General features: G+C 58.3%; 2 protein-coding genes across 13 annotated transcripts; one reads left to right on the top strand and one right to left on the bottom strand.

Annotated features, from left to right (window-relative positions):
* Positions 1-5353: 5353 nt before the first annotated feature.
* Positions 5354-11253, top strand: UCK1 (uridine-cytidine kinase 1). Of its 4 annotated transcripts, none has more exons than XM_004269077.4 (7): positions 5354-5709; positions 6122-6281; positions 7150-7246; positions 7392-7534; positions 7625-7719; positions 9428-9476; positions 9990-11253. In XM_004269077.4, the coding sequence occupies exons 1-7, from the start codon at positions 5629-5631 to the stop codon at positions 10169-10171; spliced, it is 807 nt and encodes a 268-aa protein (XP_004269125.3). In that variant the 5' UTR covers positions 5354-5628; the 3' UTR covers positions 10172-11253. The 4 variants fall into 4 exon arrangements, with proteins under 4 accessions (XP_004269125.3, XP_049567383.1, XP_033282807.2 ...); XM_004269076.4 differs by having other exon boundaries at positions 5362-5736; XM_033426916.2 differs by lacking the exon at positions 7625-7719 and having other exon boundaries at positions 5357-5736; positions 9990-10129.
* Positions 7688-27228, bottom strand: POMT1 (protein O-mannosyltransferase 1). Of its 9 annotated transcripts, none has more exons than XM_033426910.2 (20): positions 26521-26872; positions 25576-25727; positions 24388-24494; positions 24168-24218; positions 23473-23619; positions 22578-22689; positions 22153-22218; positions 21974-22067; positions 21676-21831; positions 20747-20877; positions 20323-20418; positions 19137-19229; positions 17515-17611; positions 15981-16073; positions 15636-15756; positions 15230-15327; positions 14543-14656; positions 13723-13849; positions 12740-12917; positions 7688-7820 (listed from the first exon to the last, which is right to left on the bottom strand). In XM_033426910.2, the coding sequence occupies exons 2-20, from the start codon at positions 25695-25697 to the stop codon at positions 7688-7690; spliced, it is 2136 nt and encodes a 711-aa protein (XP_033282801.2). In that variant the 5' UTR covers positions 25698-25727; positions 26521-26872. The 9 variants fall into 9 exon arrangements, with proteins under 9 accessions (XP_033282801.2, XP_033282803.2, XP_004269127.2 ...); XM_033426912.2 differs by lacking the exon at positions 7688-7820 and adding an exon at positions 11250-11664 and having other exon boundaries at positions 26521-26870; XM_004269079.4 differs by lacking the exon at positions 7688-7820 and adding an exon at positions 11250-12074 and having other exon boundaries at positions 26521-26867.
* Positions 27229-27370: the final 142 nt, after the last annotated feature.

Raw genomic sequence — 27370 nt, 5'->3', positions numbered from 1 at the left:
GAAGAAAAAATCTCATCGAAAAAGACAGAAATAAACAAATGGGAAGAGTAACCATGAGGAAACAGAGGTGATGCAGGTATTCTGAAGCTCTGATGTCGTCTATCCCTTCCAAGAATCCATAAATTCAATCACACGAGAGAAAACCTCAGACAAACCACAGCTGGGCGGTCGGGGGGGGCTCTGCAAAGCATCTTGATGTCTTTACTTTTCACGGTTGAAATTTTCATTTGGTTCTTTTAAAATCTGCATGTTTTTCATAATGTCTTTTCCGTGGTGATGCACTCTATTCCATGTGCTTTCTCTTCAAATGGTTTTTAAAACTTTTTCTTGGAAAATAATTTCAAGCTCAGAGACAAGTTGCAAGAATGGGACAAATGAGCCAACAACGCCTTTTCCAGCGCATTTTTTGCCAGGACAGAATCCAGTCCAGGATTATGTGTTGCATTTAGTTGCCATGTTTTCAAACAGTTTTATAGACCTGGTTTTAAATCCTTTTCAAATCACTGTCGTTTCTTAGATGCGATTCAGCCCATTTGCCACACCTGCTGACTGCTGCACAGTAGGGGGGTTTCCTCGTGGCCTTCAGCAACATCATGATTTCATGGTCAGCAGGAGTTAACTGCTAAAGGCACCGTGTGTGTACCGCACGTGTGCCCTGGGGTATGAGGCAGGTGGCTTCTATGGTGGATTCTAAGGAGGTCACTGGCTTGGACCATCTTTTATTTCTCCACTTGGGGTTTCTGCACCATGTAGGTGGCCCACGTGCTGTCAGGCCCAGCGTTCCACTTTCTGGGAGAGGACTCTACTCAGAGCCATTGGGGTAGCAGTTTGCTTCAGTTTCACAAAAGCACAGACCCTTTCAGGCTCGCACGGAACGCAGAGGGCCAGTCCCACAACCCTGCTGCTGTGCGTGGGGCTGTGGCTTTGACTCCCGCCCCCGCAAGGCACAATCTGCTCCCGGCTCCTTTATGGGCACACGGCAACGAGGACCTTCTTCTCTCAAGGGCCTGGATACCATATTTACCTTTCTTGTCTTGGAACGGGACGATGATGCACTCCTCCGTGTCTGGAGCGTGTTATCTGTGCAAACACTCTAGCTCAGCTATCTTGACTGGAGGTCCATTTGCGGCCGCAAGCCTTGGGCGAGCCATGTAATCTCTCTGCTCCTCAATTTCCCCATCAGGAAAATGGGCTTGTTAAAGTAAAAAACAAACGAAGACCAGCCTTGAAAGTTGCCTGAGCAGACAAAACCAGTTTTGTAACCGAGCAGGACCCTACGGGGCCTTCCCGAAGAAGACCACCCCACACACACCCTAACCCCGCCATGTCCTCCACCTGCGTCTTGGCTGTAGAAAAACGTTAGCTTCCTAGGCCTTCCCCAAGTTCCAAAGAGCAAATTTAATCAGAGAAGTGAGAAAATGCAGAAAGGAAAACAGTCAAGCAAAACAAAATAATAGTTTAGCCATTAAACAAAGTCAAGGACCTTTAGTTCCTCCTCAAGGGTTACAGTTAATATTCTGAGCCACGTCCTTCGAGCTGTTTTGCAGATACTGAAAGCCTGACCAGGTGGAAGAAGTTAACTGCATGCTGCCCACAAGCACGTAGACCCCAGACCGGTTGGAACCAGAAGGCTGATGATGTTGACTCCTGATGACCTCACCACTAACCCATCAGAAGAATGTCCACCAGCTGATCACACACCCCACAGCCCCCCTCCCTCACCCTGTCTTTAAAAACCTTTCCTGAAAGCCATTGGAGAGTTTGGGCCTTTGAAGCACTAGCTGCTCTGGACTCCTTGCTTGGCACCTGCAGTAAATAAACGCTTTATTTTCCTTCACCGCAACCCAGTGTCAGTAGATTGGCTTTACTGTGTGCAGGCAAACAGACCCCGGTTTGGTTCGGTGACGGTTTACTTGTACACATAAAGTTTAATTTAGCTTATTTTGCAAGAGTAACTTGACCAGGGTCATTCCTTCCTTCTGCCTCTGGAAATCGTAAGCACAACTGAAACTGTTTCCCCAAACTGGTATGAGGTAACCAATTCCCTATCATTTAAGAAAATCCTAATATTATAACCAATCATGGTGAAGAATAAACAGTCACTGCCTCCTCACTATACGAACTGCTTTATAACAACGTACCCCGAGGCTTAGTCCATGTTTTGAGAGCTCTTGTTTCAAGAACTGTCTTTTGCACAATCGACTTTCACTAATGGCCACTTTGGTTATTTATGGGTTTACTCCTATTTCTGCCCTTTTGACGGATTGTGTGAGACTTTACTGCTATTCAAGATATGTAACCAAACCTTGTTTAACTTTGCACTATCTAGCCATGGCCATATCAGACCAGAAAAGCAAACACTAGAATACAAAACCACGGTCTTCCCTGGGTGAGGGGTTACAGCTGATTTTAGTTTTATTTGTGTGTGTGTTTGTGCCTATGCATTTTCTGCAATGAGCATGGGTTACACCGTGATTGGGAAAATAGCAACAAATACTCTTAAAACGATGGGCACCTGGTCAGCTCTTTAAGTGCTGAGCGCCAGCTTGTGTTCAACAAAAGCTTAAAGACCTGAGGGGAATGAACGGACATTTTTGCAGGCGGTGGGGCTGGCTAAGGGGATTGGGGGAGGGGGGCCATGTTGGAAAGCTGTGTTGCCTGTGCTCCTGTGAACTTGACCTGGTGGGGGGATGGTACAGATGGGAGCAGAGAATCCCAGCATTCTGCCTCACCTGGTTCTGAGAAAGCCAAACCTATGAGTCTCAACCCCATTGCTCATTCAGCAACAACAGGTGCTTCCTGTGCGTGGCAGAGAGATTCGGCAGCACAAGCCAGCCACCGCCCTGCCCTCATAGCGCTCAGCTCTAGGGACAAACATCAAGCCCATGACTGCAGAATCTGCTACATAATTGCAACTGTGTTCCATGCTTTCCGGGGCTGCAGAGAACACTGACAGGGGCTAGCCTGGTCCAGCTGGGGAGGGGCCGGAGCATCCTCGGGGTAGGGATGGTGGGAAGAGTCAGCCAGGCACAGGGTAGAGTGGAGGGTCTAGGAGGGTGTCTGGGCCTGGGGCCTGGTGGGAGCGTGTAGGGTTAGATGAGAAGGGGTTGGGCATTGGCTGGTGCACATGGGAAAGATGGGCTCCCTTTGCTATCACTAAGAAGTGGCAGGCCTTGGGGGGAAGCCCCCAGATGCCACAGCATCAAGAATACAAAAAGTAGGGCTTCCCTGGTGGCACAGTGGTTGAGAGTCCGCCTGCCGATGCAGGGGACACGGGTTCGTGCCCTGGTCCGGGAAGATCCCACATGCCGCGGAGTGGCTGGAGAGGCCACAACAGTGAGAGGCCCGCATACCGCAAAAAAAAAAAAGAATACAAAAAATAACGGGAATTCCCTGGTGGTCCAGTGGTTAGGACTCCGCGCTTTCACTGCCAAGGGCCCGGGTTCAATCCCTGGTCGGGGAACTGAGATCCCGTAAGCCGCGTGGCACGGCCCACCCCCAGAAAAAAGTGTCAGCATTAAAAACGAAAAGAATACAGAAAATAAGAAAATATAATTAATATAATTGGCCCCGTGAGGCACGGATGCCAAATAGACAAATACACAAATGAAGAAAACACGTAGCAGGCACCCAGCACCCGCTCTGGGCCAGGCCTTACACCAGGCCCTTTGCGTGCCTTCCGGCATGGGAGCCTCACCGCGGTATTTCCCTGCTGAGAGTTTAGCTAAGCTACTCCATGGTATTGCCGCCCTGGCATCCAGTTTGTTTGGCGAAGCGGCCTGCAGAAGCCTCACGCTGACAGTACGTCCCTTCATACACGCGCATGCCCTAGACAGCAGCCTGTGGAGTCACCAGCCAACGTATGCGCCTGTGCTCAACGGTCTCCCCTGCCTGTATGCCTTATGCGCCCCTGAGATAAGGCCCCCGTGCAACTTACCAAAACCCCACTCATTCGGCTTGAATTAACCAATCCAGCCCTAGCCTGGGAACCCCAGAGCACTCCACCCACAGACCCTGATAAAGGAATATGCCCCAGGGCCTGCCTCTCTGTCTGCACGCTGCCTTGACCTCTTGTGTGGCCCCTTGAGGCATGCCGTGTACCTCCTCCAAGACCTGTGAGTAATAAACTTTTCTACTTCGGTTTCTCTTGTGGTCTGTTGTTGAATCTCTGCCCACCATCAGATTCCTCAAGCTCCACTCACACGTGTTAATTTCATGAAGTCATAACACTTCCCCCATAACATCTGGGAAGTAAGGAAACACCATGACCACATCACTGCCCGAGGTCACTCGGCAGAGGCAAGGTTTGAACCCAACTCTAAACCCAGAGCCAAGTGCCTAAACTCGCCTCCCCCGAGGTGAATGTGTGAACGGCCCTCCCTATTTTGAGCTTCTGCGTAAGTTCCTCTCAGGCAGGGGGTGGCTTTCTCATGCCCATCCAGCCGCTCCTTCCTCAGCTTCCCTCTGTCCAGGTCCACTGGGCTCAGGAGGCCCAAGTTCCCTTGTACCCTCTCCCCCCCCATCAGAAGAACCATCCTGTAACCCTTCCTGAGGTGGGTTAAGGCCCCTGAAGTTGCGTAAACAGTGACTTCGCCAGATGTCTGTGCATTAGCCTCTCCTGCATCATATTTCAACGTCATCAAATATTCATGGAGTGCTCACGATGCATTAGGAGCTAGACCTGCAAAGAGAGACCTGATGCCTTGGGGAAACATGCAGTTGGAACAGGTCGGTGTTTGCCTCCTCTGTGCCGGGTACTGGGGGTACAGGTGGAATCCAGCAGACAGGGCCTCTGTCTTCTTGGCTCACACCCTGTCTAATGCTGAGTCTAAAAAGTCATTCCATGACTTCTGCCCACCACGTCCTGGGAAGGTTGAGGAGGCCAGGAACTTGTGCTGGAGGCAGCACTGAGGCTCTAGCGGGGAAATGGGTGGGTGACACGATCAGGGCAGTGTCAGGAAACTCAGGTGGCCAGCGTGGAGGCTGGGCTGGAGGGGGGTGAGCCGAGGCGGCGCTAAGGTTGTGCCCAGGCAAGAGGCGTGGGACCCGGGAGGTGGAGGCAGGGGCGGGGCACAAGGGGCAGGTGCATAGGTGACAGCGCGCTCTCGGGGTGACCGCACGCGAGGAGGCTGAACCCGTTCCAGCTTCCGACCCGGGTCACAGGGCTCAGGAGTCTGACTTGCCGGTGCGGGCGCTGGCCCACGTCCCCACCCCGGTCCTGCAGTCCCGTGGGATCATTCCGACAGCCCCAGTCAGAGGAGGTGTATCCGGAGGGAACCTTCCCGGAGGCCGCCCGGCGTCTGGAGACTCCTGCAGCCAGTTGCGATATTGAGTTGTTTCTGTCCTTTGCAGCAAAAAAAAAACCGGGCAGCGCCGCAGCCGGTCCAGCTGCCTCCGCAGCCTCCCGGAGCACCGGCCCAGCCCACGCATGCGCGGCGCCCACAGCCGCCAGGGACTACAACTCTCGCGGTGCCCCGCGCGCGCCTGCACCCCCGCTCCCACCGCGCCGCTCGCCTCCCGGAAGTGGGGCTCCGGGGGGGCGTCTCCGACCTTTGCGCTGGGGCGGGCCGGCAGGTTTGGGGGAGGCTGCGTGAGCTGGGAAGCCGATGCGGGCGAGCGGCGCTGGAGATGGCTTCGGCTGGAGGCGGCGACTGCGAGGGCGCCGCGCACGAGGCCGACCGTCCTCACCAGCGGCCCTTCTTGATCGGGGTGAGCGGCGGTACCGCGAGCGGCAAGGTAAGGGGCTGGGCGGCGAGGCGGGGCCTGAGTGTCACGCTGGCCCCCTGGGACTCCGGCCTCCGTCCAGAGACAGACCCCAGCCCCTGGCTGCCGAGGTGCCCCCTCCCGGGCGTGGGCTGCGGCCACGGCTGGCCAAGCTTAGGCCGGGGTGCAGGCGGGGAGCGGGGAGCGGGGCGCTGGACCTCGGGGCCCCCCCCGCAAGCCTCCCGCTGGCCTGGCCTCTCGTGGCCTCCAGGTCCGCGCTGCCCCTGCCAGTGCCCCGAGGCCTTCCCGCCAAGCGCAGCCCCACCCGTCACTGGCTGGGCTGTCACTGGCCGGCCCGTTGGAGCTCGGGGGTCAGGGTGAGCGTCTCCAGGCGGGGATCCTGTTTGTGTGTTCCCAGTCAACTGTGTGCGAGAAGATCATGGAGCTGCTGGGACAGAATGAAGTAGACCACCGGCAGCGGAAGTTGGTCATCCTGAGTCAAGACAGGTTCTATAAGGTCCTGACCACGGAACAGAAGGCCAAGGCCTTGAAGGGACAGTACAATTTCGACCATCCAGGTAGAGACCCTGAGGGTGGGGAGGGAGTGGGGAAGGAGGGCAGACCACGGAGACTGGGTCCAGGGTTGGACCTGGACAGCAGGAGACCTAAGCGGTTCCATGAAATCACGCAGATAACCCGCGGTGGCGCGTCTTTCCCGCGCTCTCTGGGCCCTGGGTGGCCCTGCCGGAGCTCCAGGCTCCCCTGGAGCCAGTCAGGGAGTCTGCGCCTCAGAAGGGCCTTCAGAACCACTTCTCTGCCACGACTATGGTCACGGAGAACGCCATGCGTCTTCCCATGTTAAGGGTCCTCTGCACAGACCGCATCCACTGTGGCCTTTCATTCCGCCACCTGCCCTGGGGCAGAGTCCTCAAGAGGCCAGCAGTGGAAGCAGTGGGTAAACAAGAACCAGAGGCCTTGAAGCTCTGTTTCCTGGTCTGGTCGGGGGCCGGGGGAACAGGTGGAGATGGGGTGGATGAGGAGGAACAGCCAGGCTGCCCCTCCCTGCTGCTACTAGAAGATTCCACCCAGTGGCTGGCTCCCATGTTCATTCCTTTCCAGGGGACACATGGGAAGAAGGTCTGAGAAGCGTCAGTCTGTGTTATTTCCCAGAAATAGAGAGAAGCAGACGCCTAGCCCACCTACCTCCCAGGGCTGGCCGATCCCTGGGTGGTGGCACTGCCCAAGGGCAGCGAGGACAGGTCCACCCTGTGGTTTGCAGAGGGCCCTGCAAATGTAAACTGTAGGGGGCAGCTCCCAGTCCAGCTGTTCCTTAGGGTCACTGGTAGCAGCAGCACCCAGCTGTGCTGACCCCAAGGCAGAGCGAGTCCCCTGCGGTCCCCAGCACCAGGACACAGGCTTGTCTTGCCTTTTGTTCCATCCCTGCAGATGCTTTTGATAACGATTTGATGCACAGAACTCTGAAAAACATTGTGGAGGGCAAAACAGTCGAGGTCCCAATCTATGATTTTGTGACCCACTCAAGGTGAGCAGGTGGCTCCTGGGAGGAGAGGGCTGTGCGCTGGGGGCTGGTGAGGACACCCCCCCGCCACCACGATCTGTCCCCAGCACGGAGTCCACACCCGCGGACTGAAGCTGATGGCGGGCCCCTTCCTGGTCTCACCCTGCAGGTTAGCGGAGACCACGGTGGTCTACTCCGCAGACGTGGTCCTGTTCGAGGGCATCCTGGTCTTCTACAGCCAGGAGATCCGGGACATGTTCCACCTGCGACTCTTTGTGGACACTGACCCTGATGTCAGGCTGTCGCGAAGAGGTAAGGCGGACACGGGCCTCTCTGCCCCTGGCCGGCCCGGCCACGGGTCCCGGGGGTCTGAAGGTCCCCACCCTGCTCCTGTCGCCACAGTTCTCCGGGACGTGCACCGTGGCCGGGAGTTGGAGCAGATCCTGACACAGTACACCACCTTCGTCAAGCCGGCCTTCGAGGAGTTCTGCCTGCCGGTACCGCCTTCCGCTTGCTTGGGGACCTCCTTTTCTCCCTTTTCAGAAGGACCCCCGGTTCCCCGTTCTCTGAGAGCCAAGCCATGGATGGACGTGGTCTGCTGTATAAATGGAGAAGTTAGCTTCTTGTACCCACGTTCCCGAGGAGCCGTTCTCAGCTGTGAATGTGTCCTCTGTTCTCCCCATCACCCCTTCCCCACTGCCTCCTCCTCGCCGGCCGGCCCCTCCCCGCAGGCTTCACCCCTGGCACCGGCACCGCCTCCCTCCTGGCCTGTCTGCATTTCTCCAGGGCGCTGCTTCTCCCCTGACCCACACTGTGCATTTCCCACCCCCCTTAGAACGGTGGCCTCCACAGGGGCAGGGATTTTTGTCTGTTGGCTGCCAAAGTGGTGTCTGGCACACAGTAGGTGCTCAGAAACTTCATCCCTGCCGTGTGTTTCTCTGGGCTGCCTTTGGCTGGCACTGGAAGGCTGGCCGGCCTATAGAGGAGGAATTCACTGCTTGTGGCCATCTGTCTTCCTCCATCTCACAGTCTTCACTGTCACTAGATAGGACTTGCGTAAGGATTTAAAGGGGAATTGAACAATATTTTGCTTCTTAAAGGGAAAAATGAGGCACAAAGGAATTAGAACCAGGATTCCTGCTTTAGATAAACAGGACGAAGGAGTTCTGTTTCTGCTATTTCAAGAAAACATTTTTTATTTTACATTCATGTTCTCTGAAGTTTCTGGAAAGTGATCAGAAAAGTAAATTGACTATTTTGCAGTCTCTCTTATTTACAGAAAGACATTTGGCAAAGTAGGTCGTTTACGGAAAAACTCCAGACTCCAGATGTGACCGGGTGCCCCTGGGTGGAAGCAGGCCCACTCTGGGCCGGACCCTCCGTCGCTCCCTCCCCTTTACCTGTAGCCACACAGCGAGCTGACGAGCTGGCCGTGTGCCCCGCATCCCCGAAGGGAAGACCTTCCTCAGCTCTGCTGGACTCCACCCCCCTGCCCCCCGCAGCCCACTGTCCACAAGCCCCATGGGAGGCAGCCCTGGCCCTCTCGTGCTCACGTCTCCCGTGGGTCTCCACTGCCTGCAGACACAGCTGCCCCAGGACTTGGCTAATCTGTGTGACAGGCCTCCTTGGCCCACATCCACACGCTGGCGACACTCAGCGGTCTGCAGGGCTGTCTCTGGGCCCAGACCGTTTCCTCCCTTGCCTCCCTCCGCTGCTTCAGATTCGGCGCCCTCAGCAGCATCTGGTCGGGGTCCCTCCTCGGTGGTGCCACAGGGTGCCCAACAGGGAGTGAGTTCCTCGGCGTGGGAGCAGATGAGGGGCGGGGAAGGAAGGGGAGCAGGTCCTCGCGTGCAGCGCAGCCCTGCTGTCACAGGGTCAAGAACCCTGTGTGTAGTGGGAGGGTGCCCCACTTCACTCGGCCCAGAGAACCAGGTGGTCAGCACAGAGAACTGGCCCCTATAGCAGTGCTCATGAGAGACAAGCATCTCAGAGACGCTGGGAGACAAGTGCTGTTAGAGCTTATCTCAGCTCAGCTTCCCTCACTTCTGGGGTCACCGTCTCTCACCTGGTTGACAGATACCCTGAATCCCTGCCCCCCCATCTGCCATGACGGGCCCGGGCTTGCTTCCCTGCATCTAGCCCCAAGCAAGCTGAAACCATCTGGGGGACAGATCCTTACGAGACTTTCCTTTTCTTGCCTTGCAGACGAAGAAGTACGCTGATGTGATAATCCCTCGAGGGGTTGACAATATGGGTAAGGACCAGGCCTGCCGGCTGCCCCCACTCCTCCCAGGACCAGGAGGCAGGCACTGCCCATCCTGTCGTGGTTACTGAGACACCCCCAGCGCGTGAGGCCTGTCTGTGTACATCTGGGGCACAGGTTTCAAATGTACTTGGAAAAACAGTTAACACATTGTACACGTTAAACTGACACAATGCATTATGTCAATTATATCTCCGGGAAGCTGGTGGGAAAAAATATATATATATATGGAAAACTGACAGGGAGTCACTCATTAGCAGAAGGTATCTTAACCAGAGTTAGTTAACAGAAACCCTCGCCGACCGAGCCAGGTAGGTTTTATTGTGCTCAGGCCCCAGCGTGCACTTGTCTGTCTGCTGAGACTCAGCGCCACACAGATGCTTCAGGGAGGAAAACTGTGTGCTTCACCAGTAACGCCAGGTTGGCGCTGGGCGGGCATCACTCCCGGCGTGTCGCGATGGAGAGTGGGGGCAGCTGACCCAGCTCTGTCTGTCTCTGCTGCAGTGGCCATCAACCTTATCGTGCAGCACATCCAAGACATCCTCAACGGCGACATCTGCAAGTGGCATCGCGGAGGGTCCAACGGGCGCAGCTACAAGAGGACGTTTCCTGAGCCGGGAGACCACCCCGCAGTGCTGACCTCTGGCAAACGGTCGCACCTGGAGTCCAGCAGCAGGCCCCACTGAGGAGTGGGGTGCTCAGCTCCCGCGGGTCCAGAGATGCCCCCCTGCCCCTAAACACACAACCGTGGCCGGGGTGGTGCTGGAGTCCAGGCGTCCCTCGCTAATTCAGGAAACCTGGACGAGTTATTCAGACTGGGTCTGACAGGATGTCTGCAGGCAGCCCTGACCTTTCCACCCGCTTCCTCACATCACAGAGGCTTAAAGGTCTCTTTAGTTACTGAGAAACGCCACAGAACGTGTGGTGAGCGAGTCACATATTTGGGGAACGTTGAAGAAATAGCCCGGACGCTGTGATTTTGACGGTGAACCCACAGCAAGAGAGACTAGTATGATCTGGTTCACACACGTGTAACTGAAAAGTGTGAAGAGGTAACTCTCTTCCTTTTTATGTGTTATACAACCACATGTTTTCTGTTGTAGTCCGTCTCCTGACACCATGCTCGCTGTGACCTAGTAACCCAATATCATGACCCACCAGCAGGGTTGTGCTCCTGGTACACACTGACCTGGTACACCAGGGGCCATAGACAGGCTTCCTTCCTTCCGGCCTGTGCTCGGAAGGCAGAGCCAGGAGGGAGCCCTGGGGAGCAAGCTTTTCCTTAACCAGCACCAAGCACAGGCGGGGCCCCCGCTTGCCCAGCCCGAGTCCGCCTGCTTGGGGGTCTGCCTTCCGGCGGGCAGAGCGTCCTCACGCAGGCCTACTCAGGGCCCCTGAGCCCAGGCTGCTGTCTGGACAGGTCTTTCCTGGTGTCGCCCTCGGCCAGGTCAAGGGCACGTCACCTCCAGTCAAGGCGTGTGTGGACCAGAGAGGCGTGAGCAGATGCCGCGGCCCAAAGGTGGCCGGTCTCCTGTGCTCACGCAGCGTCCGCGCCTCACAATCAGTCATGGTCTTGTCCTCGTTTGTCCTCCCTCCCACGTGGCTGTTTCTGTAAAAGCCACCAGCTGTCGAGTTCTAACTGTAGTTACACAGAGACATCAGTTGAGCTCAGCTGAGCACGGTGGCTGGTTTCTGATGACTGTGAAAGTTTTGTCAAACTTACTGTGCCCTTTCGGAGAGAGATCCAATAAATAATACCAAATATGAATGTCACTTTGTCCCTTTTTAATTACATTAAGAAAAGGCAAATTCAGGACGAGGAAATGTATGGATGACACAAACCCTGACGGTTAGGAGGCTAGTCGCTCACGCACCTCTCAGCAGGCTCTCCGGGCAGCGGTTAAAGAGTCAGCGATGGCGAGGAGGAACGGCCAGCCTTGCACAACCTCCTCAGGCCGGCGTTGCAATAGCTCGTGTGCCCCTGAACCATGAGGGTGACTCCCCGCGGCCTCACGGGGTCAGCAGGTCAGCGGGCCAGTCAGCCAAAGCCCACCGCCAGCCTCTGACAGCAAGACCGGGGCCTCGTCTGGTTCGCCCCAAGCCGGCCCCTCCCTGCCTCCATCTAGGCCGACAGGAGCCCCACGCCGGCCGCTCCACACTCAGCTAGTTCACGGGGCTCCTAGGAGTCAGCAGACATGGAGGGCGTTGATCTTTATGGTCCGGGGGAAAACAGACTTTGCTCAAAACGAGGTGCTCGTCAGAGGACTGTTTCAACAGCGAAACCAGAACAGAACCCCTGCCGAGCCTGAGTCCCCACCAAGCTCAGAGCCTTGTCAGAAGGAAACGTGCTCACAAAAGACGGTTCTACTTTGTCCTGACCCGGCCCTGCCGTCCGTCACTGTGTCCGCATCCTACTAGTTTTTCCGGATCAGGATATCCCAGCTGTCTTTCCAGCGAAGGGCCTTGAGTTCGCTGGGTGAGAGTGACCTGTCCCCGAAGGTTAGCGGGCGCAGCGTGTTGGACACATGACAGGCAGAGGCAAACCATGCCACGACCAGCGCGCCGAAGAGGCTCCTCTGGAGCTGGGACCTGCCGGCCCAGGGCAGAGCACGGGCGTGGGGAGGCCGGCCCGTCCCCACCACGATGTCCTCTGGGCATCCGTCGCCCACGTGGTCACCTACCCCGGCCTTTCCTTCCTCCGGCCACCCCCTGCCTGACCATCAGCCCTCACCACGTCCTGCCCGATGCGCTAAGCCCCACTCTCCTCATTCGCTCTTCTTCCAGAATTCCACAGCTTCTGCTCCATCTAAGGTCGGATGCCGGGGTATTGCCCCCGAACCCCCCGTGAGCAGAGTGCAGCCCTCCTGACGTACTACGAGGCTCCTGGGGACCAAAGAGAGAGGGCTCCCCCTCTGCCCTGGCCTCCCGAACTCGCTCCGGTTTACAAAGCTTCCTGGTTTATCTCTGCCATGCACCACGCAGTCCGGCCACGAACCACCGGCTGCTCCGGGTCACGCCCCATGTTTCCCTGTCCTTCTCTTTGCTCCTGGTGCTCTCCAGGCCCAAAGGGCCTTCCCCATCTCCCGTGCACATCAGCCACCTTCCTCTCCCGGCAGCCTTCGTTAGCTTCATCCTCTGAACCCCTGCAGAGCCTTGCTTGTGATCCTAACCCCATCTGCATCACACTGGAATCACCATTCAAGACACCCCTGGACCCATACCCCCAGGGGGGCGTGGCTGCCAAGGTCCCGTACCTGCACAGGTGGTCGCTGACGTGCTCCAAGACCACAGGAAGCAGCAGGATCTGGAAGGTGAGTGCGGGCAGGTAGTGGTAGAGGAACAGCGTCTTCTCCATCATGAAGAAGGGCACGTAGTTCACGGCCCAGCCCCCGGCGCACAGAGCCCCGGCCAGTGCCCAGCGCAGCCAGCAATCTGTGGGAAAAGGTCATCTCGAGCCGGCGCTGCTGACGGTCCAGCTGGGAAGCTCCCGGCGGTCCAGCAGGCCGGCCTCCTCATCCGCAAGGTACACGCGAGCTCCAGCTCCTGATTTCTCTGTGTCCCCTCCCAGCCTTCCCACATTTCTGGAGGAAGGACAGACTGTGTCCTAAGAACCTCCTGTAACTTCCTGCTGGTACTACCGTCCCCTTCCTGAGAAATGCCAGCTTCCTGGGGGCCAGGCTCAGCTTATTCCCAACTGCCTGCTGGCCTTGGCTCACCCGGAGATTCCGAGCTGGGTCTCACTACTCAGGGAGCAGTGGAGGGGCTGGACCCGTGCACCCGCCCAGGAGAGCCGGGAGTCGGTGGAGAGAATGACCAGCTCGGAGCTGAGCCCAGAGAAGGCGCCTCCCTGCCCCTGACGGCCTTCGGGGCCCGGCCCTGCCCTGGGTGTTTGCTCCTTTCCTGTTTCAGGATGGTCTGAATGGGGTCTCTGTCCTTGCAAACCACCACCCTTGACTACGTGCCCGCTGGCGCCTCTGTCCCATCAGCCACTTCCAGGGTGTCAGGCAATTCCTGCCCGACACCTGCACGTCCCCAGAGAAGCCTTGAAGGCGATGCGGGGACTGGACTGCAACGTGCTGTCTCTGGGGAAGAGACAGAAGTTCCCTCGAGGCAGAAACAAAGAGGTGGCCTCAAGGCCCTGCTTGCTGGTGCGGCCGGGCTGACACCCGAAGCACAAGGATCTCCCGTCAGAACCAGAAAGAGTGGGCGTGAGACACGTGTGGGCAGCTGCACGGACCCTCAGGGAGGTCGCAGACTCTTCTTCGGCGTCTGAACAGGTACCAGATGAAGAGCAGGGCGTACACCAGGGTGGCGAGGCTGGCCGAGGCCCAGATCACGATGTTTCCGAGCAGGTGGATCTGTGCCTGCGGGCGCACAGAGAGACCCTGTCACCTCAGCCAAGACGCCACAGCCCAGAGCAGACACGGGCACCACCACACCCTCCGCCCTCGCTGCCGGGACGGACGTGCGAAGGTTCTCAGCTCCGTAAGCTGAAACTGAGAGCCGGGAGTAGACGGGATTCTGTTCTGACAACAGAGCTGCTCCCAGGGGGCTGATGCAGACGCTCATCTCAGACCCCGCTTCCCAGCGAGCCGTGGCCCCCCACTTCCGGGGGGGAGGAAAAGGGTGAGCATCTTGAGCACATACCCCCCCTCAGCAGGTGATTACTGGGCACCCGCTACGTGCTGCGTTTGCTCTCCCAGGTGAAGAGAGACGATGCACAGGGACACAGAGCACTGACCGGCCCAGACGCCATGTGCCACACGGGAAATCAAGCAGGGCTGTTTCAAATACCACGTCTGCCAGAGAAGGGGAGCCATGCGCTCCCACCGCAGCCACCAAGCCTGGTTTCCCTCGACCTGTGGACAAGCTAGGACCCGACTCCTTGGCATCTCAGGGGAGCTCTGGCCTCGAGCTGCCAAAGCACTAAAAACAGGTCCCAGGCTTTTGTTAGGGAAGCGCAGGAAGGCTGGGACTTGGTCGGATGCAACAGCTGCTCTTAACATCACAGAACTCTCAGGCGCAAGACAGCTCTGCCGCACAGACGCTCTGCTTACACTGGTCCTGGGGTGCAGCCAGTAGGCGATGTTGGTGTCTAGCATGACCCAGTCCAGCGGCGTGGAGCTGTATTTGTGTTCGGAATCGTCGCTTCTCACTGTCAGCATCCGCCACTGCGGAAAGCAGAGGCCGCTGGGAGTCACACAGACAGCCAGCCGCCTTCATCGCTCAGGGATCTGCCAGGGGGCAGAGTAAACCGCTGCCCCTCTCACGTGGGCGTCCGACCTCAAGTTCATCTAGATCATGCCACAGAGGCAGCGCAACGGGCCGATGAGCCCAGGAGGCGCCTACCCCTGGGCTCCGGTCGCCTCGTCTGTTTAAGGGATGGGACTGGGCACTAAGGGTGCTTTTAGATTTGGGACCCTGAGTCCTCTGGGGCTGCACCGTGTTGACCGTGGCCCGTCCTGCCCTGCCCTGCGTGCAGTGTCACTCTGCTGCACAGTCTCCTTGGCTCCTGACTGTTCCTGCCGGCAAAGCCACAAGGCAGGACAGCCAGGAGGCAGGGGACCGACAGTGCCAGGCAAGTACTTAGAGTGGACAGAGGGAAATGCTCCCTCCCTGCCGAGTCAGGTCCCGGTTTAAAGGCTGACACTGGGCAGGCGGGAGTTCTACAGACTGCAGTGCCTGCCCTGGTGAGGAGCCAGCACCCAGTGGGCAAGGTCGCCCACCCCCCGCCCGCCTGTCACCTGCAGCTCCGAGAATCTGGCCATGAAGCTGAGGTTTCTGCTGACGTCCGTCTGCGTAGGGGAGTGCAGCTCCAGTTCCCTCTCCTTCTGCTCCTGGCCTGGCAGACACACCAGAACCCACAAGATACAAGCAGAACCAGGTCAGGGAGCTCCCAGTGGCAGCGCCAGCTGCTTTCCAAACAACCCGCCAGGACTCAGAGTGCGCCTCTCCACGTGGCTCTCCCCACAGCACACGGCCCACCCACCCGCTCAGCACCCTTCAAGTCAGAAAGCTCGGCTTGCCCTGCCTTCCAGGGACACCCGCCCCCACCCCGAGTCCTATCACCGCTCCAGCTACAGGGGGAGGGCGAGGGTCTGCAGCGGAGCACGGAGCGCACGCGGCCCCTCCCACGCGGCCGGGGCTCACTCCTGCCGTAGCGGTGTTCCTCCACGCTCCACACGGTGCTCCCGTGGTAGCCCCGGGACAGCTGCTCCCCGACCACCTCCAGCTGCCGAAAGCCCCAGTCCGGGAGGGGCGCCCCGCTCAGCTGGCGAAGAGAAGTGGGGAGGGTGTGAGGGCGGGCCCGGCTCAGCCTGGCCCCGGGGCACCCCCCCCCGGTCACTTGGCCAGCAGCTGACAAGGGCGGCCGGCTCTGCTCTGGGGAGCGTCACGATAGGGTTCGGTTCTGAGCAGTCACAGAGGGCCCTCACCACTCCCGCAACACGTCATTCTGTCCCACCTGGCAGGACCGTGGGAGGCGGCATCACTGACCTTGAGGATGGCTGAGGTGTTCACATGCACAAAGCGGACCTCTGACACGATGGTCTTCCAGACGTCCGTGTCCGACTCTCTGTTCACGATGTCCTGTAAGAGCAGGTCTGGTCCGTTATTTCACTCTTTTTCAAATTTCCTTAAGTGTAAAACCGAAGACCAGTCACCACGGTGAGACTGACATGGTCTGATATGAGGGGACAGTCCCCCAAGGGGAGCTGACGGCTGATCCCAGACGGTACCATCAACTTTATTGCTGACGCCTGTGCAAGGTGCTGGAGGGGGTGGTCGGGGGAGAGGACACTGCCCTCCTCCAGAGACTGCACAGGGCAGCCTTTTCAGTGGGGACTTAAGGACGGACGCTCACCCTTGAGCTTCTGCAACGCCTGATGCTGCGCAAAGATGGCGCAAAGGAAGGTCAGAGACTGTCCCTGAAAAGATGCCCTTACAGGGCACTCCTGACGCTGGGTAATAGAAAACTAACATCTGAAGAGCTTGGCGCTGCCATATTTAACTTACTGGAGCCTGGCGATGACCCCGGGAAGTCACGTAGCTACTGACAAGAAAGAACCCGAGGGGCTAAGTGAGGACAGGACGAGGAGGCCAGGCCGGGCCTCACCCTCCGGTCAGCCGTCCTCTCTGCCTGTTCCCGGAGCTTCAGTTCCTGGAAACAGGGGCGTGTGGGGCTCAAAGTGCCACCAGAGGGGCTGAGGAGCAGGAAGGCAATGAGCCTTAGCAGCAAGGGGAGTGGGTGAGGAGCAGGAAGGGGTCGGCAATGGGCCTTAGCAGCAAGGGGAGTGGGCGGGGCCTCCAGGAGAGTCCTGGTGGTGAGGGGCTGGTGCAACGACTCGCATCAGAGGAGCACTGCGGGAGGGGAGAGAGGCAGCTGCACAGACACCTACGTGCGGCACAGAGCGCCAGCACAGAGACAGAGGCGGGCTCCCCGGCCCCTGGTTTCGCAGAGGGCCAGCAGCGCCTGGCCTCACACCATCGAGAACCCGGCGGGGGGCCAGTGCTACAGGCGTGCAGCCCGTGCGGGCTGAAGGGGAGCCCGGCTCCCCCGGAGGTTAGCCCAGTGCAGCCACTGCACCGCCGCTGCGCTTCTCACGCGTGTCCCTGACTTCAGACGGTCCGACGGCCCAGTGACAGAACCTTCCTCCTGCCACTTTGCCCAGGGCACTGCCTGACCACAGGCCCAGGGCCTAGGAGGGCAGTGCCAGGAATCAACCCCCAGATGGCCCTGCCTGTCCCCAGGGAAACCCTTCTTAATCCCTGGTGAGGGTTGACAAAAGAGGCTCCCAGTGTGCTCAGGGCACTGGTTTGGAGGCCAAACAGTGGGAGGGACCTTCTGCCAGCAGTGCCACGTGAGCCCCATACAGAGTGCCCACCCATCCATCGTACCATAAGCTCCTTCCTCTGATAGAAGAAAACTACCCAGTTCCCCCTTTCCGTAGAACAGGCAGTCACTTGTCCTAAGGGGCAGCTTGGAACGGGCTGTGCTGCCAGCGCGCACGGTCGCTGGGGTTAGACTCACCAGCCTCCAGAGGTTCTGGGCGGGCATGGAGACATTGTAGTCGATGTAGCAGGACACCTCCTGGGAGTGAGGGCTCAGGGGGGCCGCGACGTCGTGCCTGGAAAACCAAACAGCGCTGCCGAGGGGCTGCCCGAGCTCCTCTGAAAGGCGCTCACTGTGCTTTTATGGGAAAAAAAACGCTCCTCAGGAAACAAAGCCAGTCAGCCTTCAAGCACCGCGGCTGCCACTCCGAGGATGCAGCACGTAGGAGCTGGGCGATAAATCAAACACGAGAGGGCAGACTCTGCAATCATGACATCTCTGGGGGAATCTGGCAGACACCCATCTAAACCGCGGGGCCTGTCATCCCCCTTTCAGAGGACGGGCTGAGCCCGGGAGCTCACCCGGCCAGCCGGCAGCAGCCTGAGGTCAGTTCTCGGAAATGGCTGGGGCGCCACGACTACTATTGGAGGACAACACGCCCAGAAACCCCGGCTCCCCTCGCCCACGCACTAGGAAACCGCGCTTCACCAGACTCTGCGCGAGGCCCCGCAGAGGAGCCGGGGACCCTGAAGCGAGCAGGAAGTCAGTCACGAGCGCAGGCCCTGTGAGTGCTACGAATGACACCCAACCAGGGCAGGCACAGCACACAGCAATGCTTTTGCTGCGGCGACATCTCAGCTGACACCTGAATGAAGTGAGCGAGTGGGCCACGGGGTGGGGTGTGTGTGGGGGGACCTGAGTTGAAGAACGTTCCAGGCAGACAGAGCAACTGAAGGCCCCAGGGGGGCTGCACATGGTCATTTTGGGGATAGTGGGGGGCTAGGGTGACTGGAGTCACGGGGCCAGGTCCCGGGGGGCCTGCAGCCAGCGGAGGGGTGGGGTGTGATTCTGAGTGTGACAGTCACACTGGGATCTCCGCAGAGACGTGAGGTCACTGAGTAGAGTGTGTGTTTTTCAGAGGGAGCCGTGGCTGCCGCGTGCAGAAGGGGGCAGGCAGGGGGGTTCCCAGCATCGCAGGACAAAGGGAACGGGGCCTGGGCGGGGCTGGGCGTGCAGAGAGAAGGAAGCGACCTTCGTGGATTTCCCGACACAGCGACTACAGGGGTGGCGGAAGAGGATGAGGATTGAGCAACCGGCTCCTTCCCCGGGAAGCAGAAGGGGAGGCAGAGAGCCCAGGCACCCAGCGGGGAGGCCGGGGCTGGGGCGCGAGTGTGGGGTCACTGAGACCCACGAGATGGCCCGAGAGGCCGGGTGGAAGGAGAGCAGAGGCGGCCTGGGCCCATCAATATGCGGAGGCTGCCCAGAGGTCAAGCCAGGGAGGGTTCCTGACTCCATCCCCCAGCTGAGATCCTTCCTGAACTCACTTCTCCTTCTCACTGGTCCCCCATCTGCAAGGACACCCACACTTCATACCAGGCAGGACTCTCCTCGTCACCCCGGCCCGTCACCCCAGCCCCCCCTGCAGGACGGGTGAGAGGCTGCTGTCCCACTCAGATCACTAAGGCTCTCCCCCTACCCTGCGACCACCACTAGGGGTCCCCTGCCCCCCCCAACCCCCCGACATCGAGGGCAGAGCCAGGCCAGAGGCAGTGGCGCACAGCAGCGGTCACGTTTTGCTCTGAACAGAGGAGGGGACTCACGTATTGAGGAGGCGGGTGGTCATGCCGTGCGCCAGCTGCACGATGTCGCCGTGCCGCACGGGCCTCGGGGGGTTGTTCACCACCAGCTGGTGCCTGCAAGAAAGTGTAGCTGCGCTCATGGGGCGGCAGGGGCCCCGGTCCTCGCTCGCGCAACGTGGAATCGCACAGCCACCCGGTCACCGTGTTCCTTGTGTGAGGTGAAAGCGTGTGAAAACACAGCGCGTACGTTTTCTTTAACTCTCTTCTGAGACCTCAGGTCACTTTCCAAGCTTCCTGGCGTGGCCCCACTAGTAGCCGCCTTCACACTGACCGCAACTGCGCCATACCTGCTACGAATGCCCGCACCTGCCCCAAAATCCTTCTAACAGACTGTGGCTCCACGTTCGCTCGGTGAAAGTGGCAAGGGCCTATCAGACCCTGCCCCACGGCTGGGAGCTGAGCATCTGGCGGAGCCAGACGGACGTGGCCACCACCCTCAAGTTACTGCACTGAGTGGGAACTAGGGAGCAAACATATGGGCAGCCAGACAGCGGACACGCGGAAGCCAACGGGATGCTGACAGTGGGGAAGGTGGGGAGCCTGGGAGGCGGCCAGGCAGCGTCCCAGAGGAGCTGACTTTCAGGTGCTGAGTAAGAGGCCCTGGTGGGACCCTTCCAGGCTGTGGGGACAGTGGTGCAGAGCCTGTGGCAGGAGCCTGCCTTCCTGCAGAAATGAGGGGCAGGGTGAGCACTGCGAGGGGAGTGGGGCTGGAGCCGGAGGGCGCGGCCCTGCAGACCAGTTGGGGACTGGATCCGTTCTAAGGGCCGTGGAGCTCGGAGCTCAGGGAGGTGTTTGAGCAGGAGCCTGACCTGACACCTGGGGGGGCTGTGGGGTATCGGGGAGGCAGGCGTGGAAACAGACCAATGGGGGAGACGGACACCCTGACAGCAGAACCAACAGGACTGGCTGGGACTGGAGGTGGGGATGATGGCAGGAAGGCGGGCGTCTGCAGGGCGGCGGGGAGTGGGGGCAGACCACGGGGTGGGGAGAGTCGGGACACGCCTGGCAACACCTGGAGGAGATGCTGGGCTCCTAAGTCCTGGACCGCGGGCTGGCCGGCACAGAGCCGGTCCCAAGGCTTCGCGGACGGGGCATGGACAGAGAGGAGGCCGGGACCAAGGTGAGGTGTCCCCGGACCTGTACTCACCTCCCGGGGTCCTTTACAATCCACCAGTTGTTGACATCCTTGAAGGGGTAGCAGGTCACCTGCTGCTGGTGGGAGCTGCCGCGGCCATTCTCGTATCTGCGAGAAGAGGGTACATCTGCGGGTGGGGCACCAAGGGGCCCGCGGCCTCCCCCTCCCCCCCCACCAAGGTCCCTACAGACACCACCCAGTGAGCTGTCCAGATCCATTCACGTCCCAGCGGGGCTGAAGATGTGAGCCCAGGCAGTGCCCGTCCCTCTAGTGGTTTTACACGCAGAAATAACTAGTCTCGTCGATAATCGGGACCTGAGAGCTCAGTTTTTTTGTCTCGCAAACTTACTCGCAGAAAGCGAGAGTTGGTAATAGCAAAAATGTGAAAAAACAAAACACGTTATAATCTTCGCATTAAAAACATCACTTTCCTTACATCACGGGGTAGGTGCTCTGGTGGGAATGAAGCCAGCAGGGCACGGGTTGGCCAAAGGCGTTCTTCAGAGTGACCTGGGAACCGTAGGCCACCTCCAGGGGCTGGCCTTGTGTGATCCGCGCCAGTCCCCCCTGAGACAGGAGCAAAGGGGTGGCCGGTGAGAGGGAGAGAGAAAGCGAGAGCGTGACACCTCCGCCAGCCCCTCCGCCAGCCCCTATGACAGCCGGGGTGTATTCCGGGTGGGGGCAGTTATCACTGTATCTCACAATTAGCTACGACTGCATGTGATATAATCCTGACATGTTACGCTGTATGACCACCGACCGGAGGCTGCCCTGGGCCAGGCGCTCACCTAGCCCCTCCCCGCTCGTCCTTGTGGCTTGCAGGATCTCTGCTCTCCCACTACGGGTTGAACCCGGGCCCCAGCAGTGAAAGCGCAGAGTCCTAACCACTGGACTACCAGGGAATTCCCCCCATTCGTCCGTATTTACTTCTTACAGGCATCCTGTGATAAGAGCAATTATGTCTGTCTAACTCTGGGGTGTGGGTGAGTGAAGAAATTTCCCCAGACACACAGAGCTGGCTGTCAGCAGAGCCGGCCCTTAAGAGCAGTTCTGTCCGACTTCAGAGTCTACCTTGCTGACACCACAATTGGAGCATTTTATTATTTTTGCAAAGTTACTTGAGCGAATGCCAGAGTCGCGTTTGTCCTGTGCAGCCTGGCCCCTGCCCAGCAGGTCACACTGCAGAGAGCGGACCCCTCGTTCCCTCCTACACCGTCAGCATGTTCAGAATTCGTGTAGTAGTAGTGAAGCGATGCCTCACTTCTCGTTTTGGTTTTTCCTCTAAGGCCCACTTGCGGTGTTTCGTAAGAAAACTCTGAGTCTAGTGTGGCCTTCTTTCTAGGATGGCTGGGGTGTCACTCTTACCTCCAAGCTGGCCTGGAAGGCACTGGACATGATTTGGTCGTGCGGCCCGGAGCGGCAGAGCAGCAGCAGGTGGACATAGAAGAACAGCAGGTACACGAGGACGGGGATGACCAACAGGGCCACCGCTCGGGCGAGCAGGTGACACAGCACACGGACCTGCCAGAGATGGAGGGGACGTCACCCCTGCTTTGGGGAAGGCGGGCCCAGGTCTGTCCCCCTCCGAGGCCTGTCATCAGGCGCTCCCTGCCCCCCGACCCCCCAGGGCCAGCCTCGCCCTGCCCAGGACGTCAGCACCTACGTTTGACAGCGTCTGGTCTCCTATCAGGTGCCAGGCGTGGACAGCGGCAACCCCAAGCACCAGTAAGTATGTGAACACACCCACATACTTGATGCTGAAGGGACACAACAGAGAGAAAGTTAAGACGAGACAAGCACGGAGGACATGGCTGCTGCCCCAGACCCGTGGAGCAAACTCACCCGACCGCACAGGCGCAGGCCACACCCGTCAGTATCAACCAAAACCACCAGCTCGGAGAGAAGGGCCTGGAGCAAAGCACAGAAGCCGAGCTGGGAGATCAGAATGTCTCCCAAAGGCCAGAGAAGGTGCCCCCCTCAGAGATCTCGGGGTCAGCTGGCTGCACCAGGCTCTGGGTGCAAGGAAAGGACTCCTCGTCTCCCCAGAGAGCAGCCAGTCCTGACAGAATTCTCCTTTTTGGCCAGAACATCTTTCCAGTTAGTTTGAGTTACAGAAAGATGAGGATTATTTGTAAAGTCAGCCAAGAGCCAGTCGAGGTGCCTGGGGCGGCTCCCGTGCGTGGAAAGGCATCAGACCTGCTCAGGTCGACCAACCCCCCGGACTCCTCTTTCTTAGTAACTAGGAGAGCACGTCCCATTTTCCATACCCGTGTTTCTGGGAGTTGGAGAACTTCAGGTAAGACAGCACGGCCAACAGGTTGAAAAATATCAACGCTGATTCCAAAAGCATCAGCCTCGACTGAGTGATCAGAGCGTTCTCTGTCGGGGAAATGACACGGGCGTCAGGTGCTGGGCAGCGAGGGCAAACGTCCACAAGAAAGGGCCCTTGTCAAACGTCCCAGAGCGTGAGGGTGGCAAGTTCGGGCTCGGGGCGGCTGGAAGGGGACACGCCCCGGAACCACGAAGGCCACTTCTGAGGTGTGAATCAAGCCTCCCGAGACCTGGGGGACTCTGGGGAAGTCACTGCCCTTCCTGAGCCTTCGTTTTCCTCGTCTGAGAAAAGAAATACAGATTCCGCAGGCCGCCTGGACATTCTAACACTCTGTGGGCACAGGGGCCCAGTTAGGGTCGTCACTCAGCAGACATGAATTCTTTTTGTTTTCATCTGACTTAATGTCATTTGTTCATAGACCTGGGCCAAGAGATCCCTTCTGAGGAATACCCACAAATTCCTGAGTCCATCTCCACCGGTCAAGGCCTAGGAGGTGGGAGTACGGGGTAGCTTCTCATTCAAGGACAGACTTGGTTGCAGGGGGAGGTGCTCACGGCGGGCGCGCGTAGGAGTATCGCTTGGGGCAGCCCCGCTACACACGGCTGCACCTCCATGACGTCACAGTCTGCACACACAGCTCCACAATCCCCCGGCCTGGGAGTGGGGTGACTCCCAGAGTCCAATCTGGACACACTGGATGTGCGTCCTTCCATCCTGCGAGCAGCAGACACTGCAGGGGGCACGTCTACTAAACCCTGAGCCCTCCGGGGCCGCACAGACATAAACAAGGGCTGGCGCTGGGATCTTCCCTGCGCCCCACCAGGCCTTACCGATCAGAATCAGAAGAGCGGCCCCCACGGCGGCACAGTGAGAGAAGCCGAGCTCCCACACGATCTGGTAGGCCATGGGCACCGACAGGGCCCCTGCAAGGGCCGGCAGCAGGCGCAGGGACCACACGGGCACGTTGGTGCTGTATTCTGGAAGAGAACCACAGCGGGGCTGAGAGCACTGCGCACACACCACCTCCCTACACTGCAGTGTCTTTTCACACAGACTACCAGGCTCACAGACTACAGTGCAAGGCTGGGGGCCCCATCAGGGACGGAGTGTGCAGGCCACAGGCAGGGGCCTTGAGAAGCTCCGTGCGGTCAAGGGCCAGTTCTCAGGAAGTACGGGAGTGATGCCGAGGACTCTGAAGTGAGTTAATCCTTATTTGTAAGTTTACCCCATCTATTTCCAAAAACATTGTGGCAACACATAACATTCATACGTACAAAAGATAACGGCAATCAGATGCCACATGTGGCGAGCATGCTATGCGTACCAAAAACCAGGGATAAAATACTTACTGTAACTAAACACTAAGGAATTTACCGGACTTTTTGAAAATCTTTCACTTGTACCCAAACATTTATCATACCTTGGATTCAGATGAATAGACCATAGTTGTTAATCCCTATGAAAGCTACGACCTCTCCAATCTAATATAAGCAAGTTAATAAGGGAAACGAAAACGATGCTTTACCTGCTCCAATTCTGTTCCACAAAAAGTTACCATCAAATCCTCCTAAATAACCTAAAACAGAAGATTAATCAGTAACCATCCTGTTCAGTAAATATTTCTGAAGCACCAAACTGCGGCAGTCAATAAGGGAACAATAATAAAGAATAAGACACCGCTTCTGCCCTGAAGAAATTTCACCTATAAGTGTTAAAGGGCCACCTCTCTTACTAATGAATCCTACCTCCCAAGGCCAGCAGCATGTGGCCAAACGGTGGTCCGCTGCCATCCAAAAAGAAGATCCGCTTCATGTAAAAAGAGATGTACTGCCCATAATACACTTCATCAAATCTGCAAAGCAAACCCACGTTATAGTCAACTGGAAACCTTAACCGTACACAAAAGGCATGAGGATAAATGCACACCTGTGTCTCCAAAGGACTTTGGAGAGTGACCAGCAAAGGTCAGACTTTTGCCCCAACTATGAAGACACGTGTGCAGCATCACACATCCATAAGGACAGGAAGGGAAACGCCCCACGAAAGTTGGGAATTCAGGAGGCTTTCCTGACACACGTTCTATTTCTCTCCCTATGTTTGGGTTTAGGGTGTACTGTGAGCCAGTCTCCAAAAGGCCTCCTGAACGCAAAGCTAGTCTGCCTGTCCACCAGCGTGCCTGCAGCTAAGAGACGGAATCAGACCTGGTGACCCGACAAAACAGGTGTAACAGGGAGGCATGCAGGCGCCAGCCGCAACAAACCTCTTTCAATCAGGGACTTTCACTGACATTAAGGAACTGCTGGCAACTTGTTAGGTGTGATGATGCTACTGCGGTCACGTGGTTTTTAAGAATCCTGATCTTTTAGAGATAGATACTGAATTGTTTACAAATGAAACACAGTGTTTATGATGTGCTTCAAAACAATCCACTGCAGGGAAGGGGTTGGCTATGAGCTGGTAACTGTTGAAGCTGGGTGATGAAGATACCATTCTCTGTATGTGTGTATCTGTTTGACATTTGCCATAATAAAAAGTTAAGTGAAAAGGAACCCATGTATTAATCAGATAATGAACAGCCCTTTAATAATAACAGCAATCATTTCCCATTACGACAAAGAACACACTCTAGTATCAGTGAGGACTCACTTCCAAATTCCTCAATCTTAAGCCCTCCACTCTCCAGACTGTCAAAGGTCACCCAAGGCTACTGCACCCACTCCTGACCTACGGGGCAAGACCAAACAGGTGGCCTCTGCAGGGGCTGTCCTGGGGACAAGCTGGTCTCTCCTCTAACTGCCAAAGACACCCATCACCAGGAAGCCCGGAATTTTACTCTCCCGTTTACGCTGTTCAAAAAGGCACTTCCTGTCACCAATGCACTGAACAAATTACGGTTCCTTCCGATGCACCCAAAATGGAGTTGCCTGGCTTACACCACGGCCCTTGGATAGGCAAGCTGCCACAGTCGGCTCAGCAACCCCACCGCGGTCAGAGCCACGACATTCAAGTTGATGTCAGCTGTCACCACCACAGGGCGCTGCAAAAATCCCAACATCTTGTAGAAAAGCGGGCCGGGGAGGATGCCCTGGAAAAGCAGGGAAGAGCTGTCGTCAGAACACAGGTGGCCCCCTGAAGGCTCGAAAGACGCTGTGACAAGACCCTGCTTTCACGAGCGGTCAACCGAGGCGGGAATCTGAGGACTCAATATTCACTCACTCCACCAACACCTGCTGGGCACTTCCGGTCAATGAGACGGCCTCCTGGCCCCTCCCCACCTAGGCAGTGTGGCCAGCGTACAGCGCGGTGACCTCCACCCCCTGAGGCTCAGAGCCTCCACCTCTGCGCCAAGATCCTCCCTCCCCTCCCCTCCCGCCGCGGGCCAGCACCGTCCCCTGGGCGCCCCCTTTCTCACCCCGAGGGCGCATCTGCACTGGGCAACCCCGTTTCCTCCCCCGAGGCTCCACTTTTCTTAAGGCTGCATCTGCCTTGGGCACCGCCTTTCCCGCATCAAAGCTGCATCTGGTCTTCGGCGGTCCCCTTCTATTCTCAAGGCTGCATCTGCCCTGGAGGCCCGCTTCTCTCCCTGCAGCTACATCTGCCCTGAGCACCCCCTTCTCTCCAGAGACCCTGTCTGCCCTGGGAGGCCCCCACTCCTCTTCCCGGCACTCCCCTTTCTCTCCCGCAGGCCGCTATCTTTCCCGAAGGTTTCACCTGCGCCTCGGACGCCCCCTTCCGCCGGCACACCTGCCCCGGCCCCACCCCCGGGCCAGGCAAGACCTGCCGCCCCCCGCCACAGTGCCCCACAGACCGCGCACGCGCGTTCCGCACTGACTCTCCCGCTTGCGCCTGGGCTCTGGTCCACAGCGCCCCAAACGTACTCGCGTTTCTTCCAGTCTCCTCAGAGCCGCTCCCCGCGCCGGGCCACGCCTCGGACGCCTGAGGGCCGCGGGCTGGGGCGCGGACCGTTGGGGACGAGGCCGCTCGGCACTCTTCGCCGCCCACTAGCCCGCTCGACGCTCGATTCGCCGCGCCTGCGGGGCCCGCCGGGGGTGAAGCGCGCGTGCGCACTGGGCGAGAGCGGCGCGCTTGCGCACTGGGCGAGCCCAGACCCGGACTCGAAGGGTGTGCAGCGGACCGTCTGCAGTCTGATTCACGGCTGGGCAACCCAGGGTTCCTGGGCACACTAGACACACGTCTGCCTTTTTAAGACGACACAGTGGGACCGTATGGGCATTTCGCTCAGTGTGGCGCGGACGCGCGCGCAGGTGGAGGCGGGCAGGGTCCACCCCCTGCCCCGGCGGTGCCCCCCACCCTCCGGCCCGCGCGGCCCAGCCGAGCCTGCTCTGCAGCGGGACACGGCCCCAGATCAAGGGAGTGACCCGGACGGTTAACCGGCACGAAGGCAACTCTGCTGCCCAGCCCCACCCCTTCTTCCTCCCCTCGTCTATATGGGAGTTAATACTCCTGGACAGAAGGGTACTGCAGGTTTAATAACTGGAATTATGGTTCTTTCCTGTTTTCCCATGTCCGTCACCCAGCATTAGCGCAGTGCAGGTGACTCTGACTTACCCGGGTTGTGGGGAGAGAGGGAGCTCGGGCTCACCTGCGCCTGCGGCCGGAGGGCGTCCTGGGCCCGGGCTCTCAGCCTGTGGTCTTTGATACGAAAGCAGGGGCCGTCTGGTCTCGAGGATCCAGAGCTTCCATCCTGCGGGCCCTCGGGCTCCTTCG

Source organism: Orcinus orca, chromosome 6 (assembly GCF_937001465.1).
Source record: "Orcinus orca chromosome 6, mOrcOrc1.1, whole genome shotgun sequence".
Taxonomy (NCBI): Eukaryota; Metazoa; Chordata; class Mammalia; order Artiodactyla; family Delphinidae; genus Orcinus; species Orcinus orca.
Note: the sequence above shows the minus strand (reverse complement) of the source record. Positions and strands in the feature narration are given on the sequence as shown.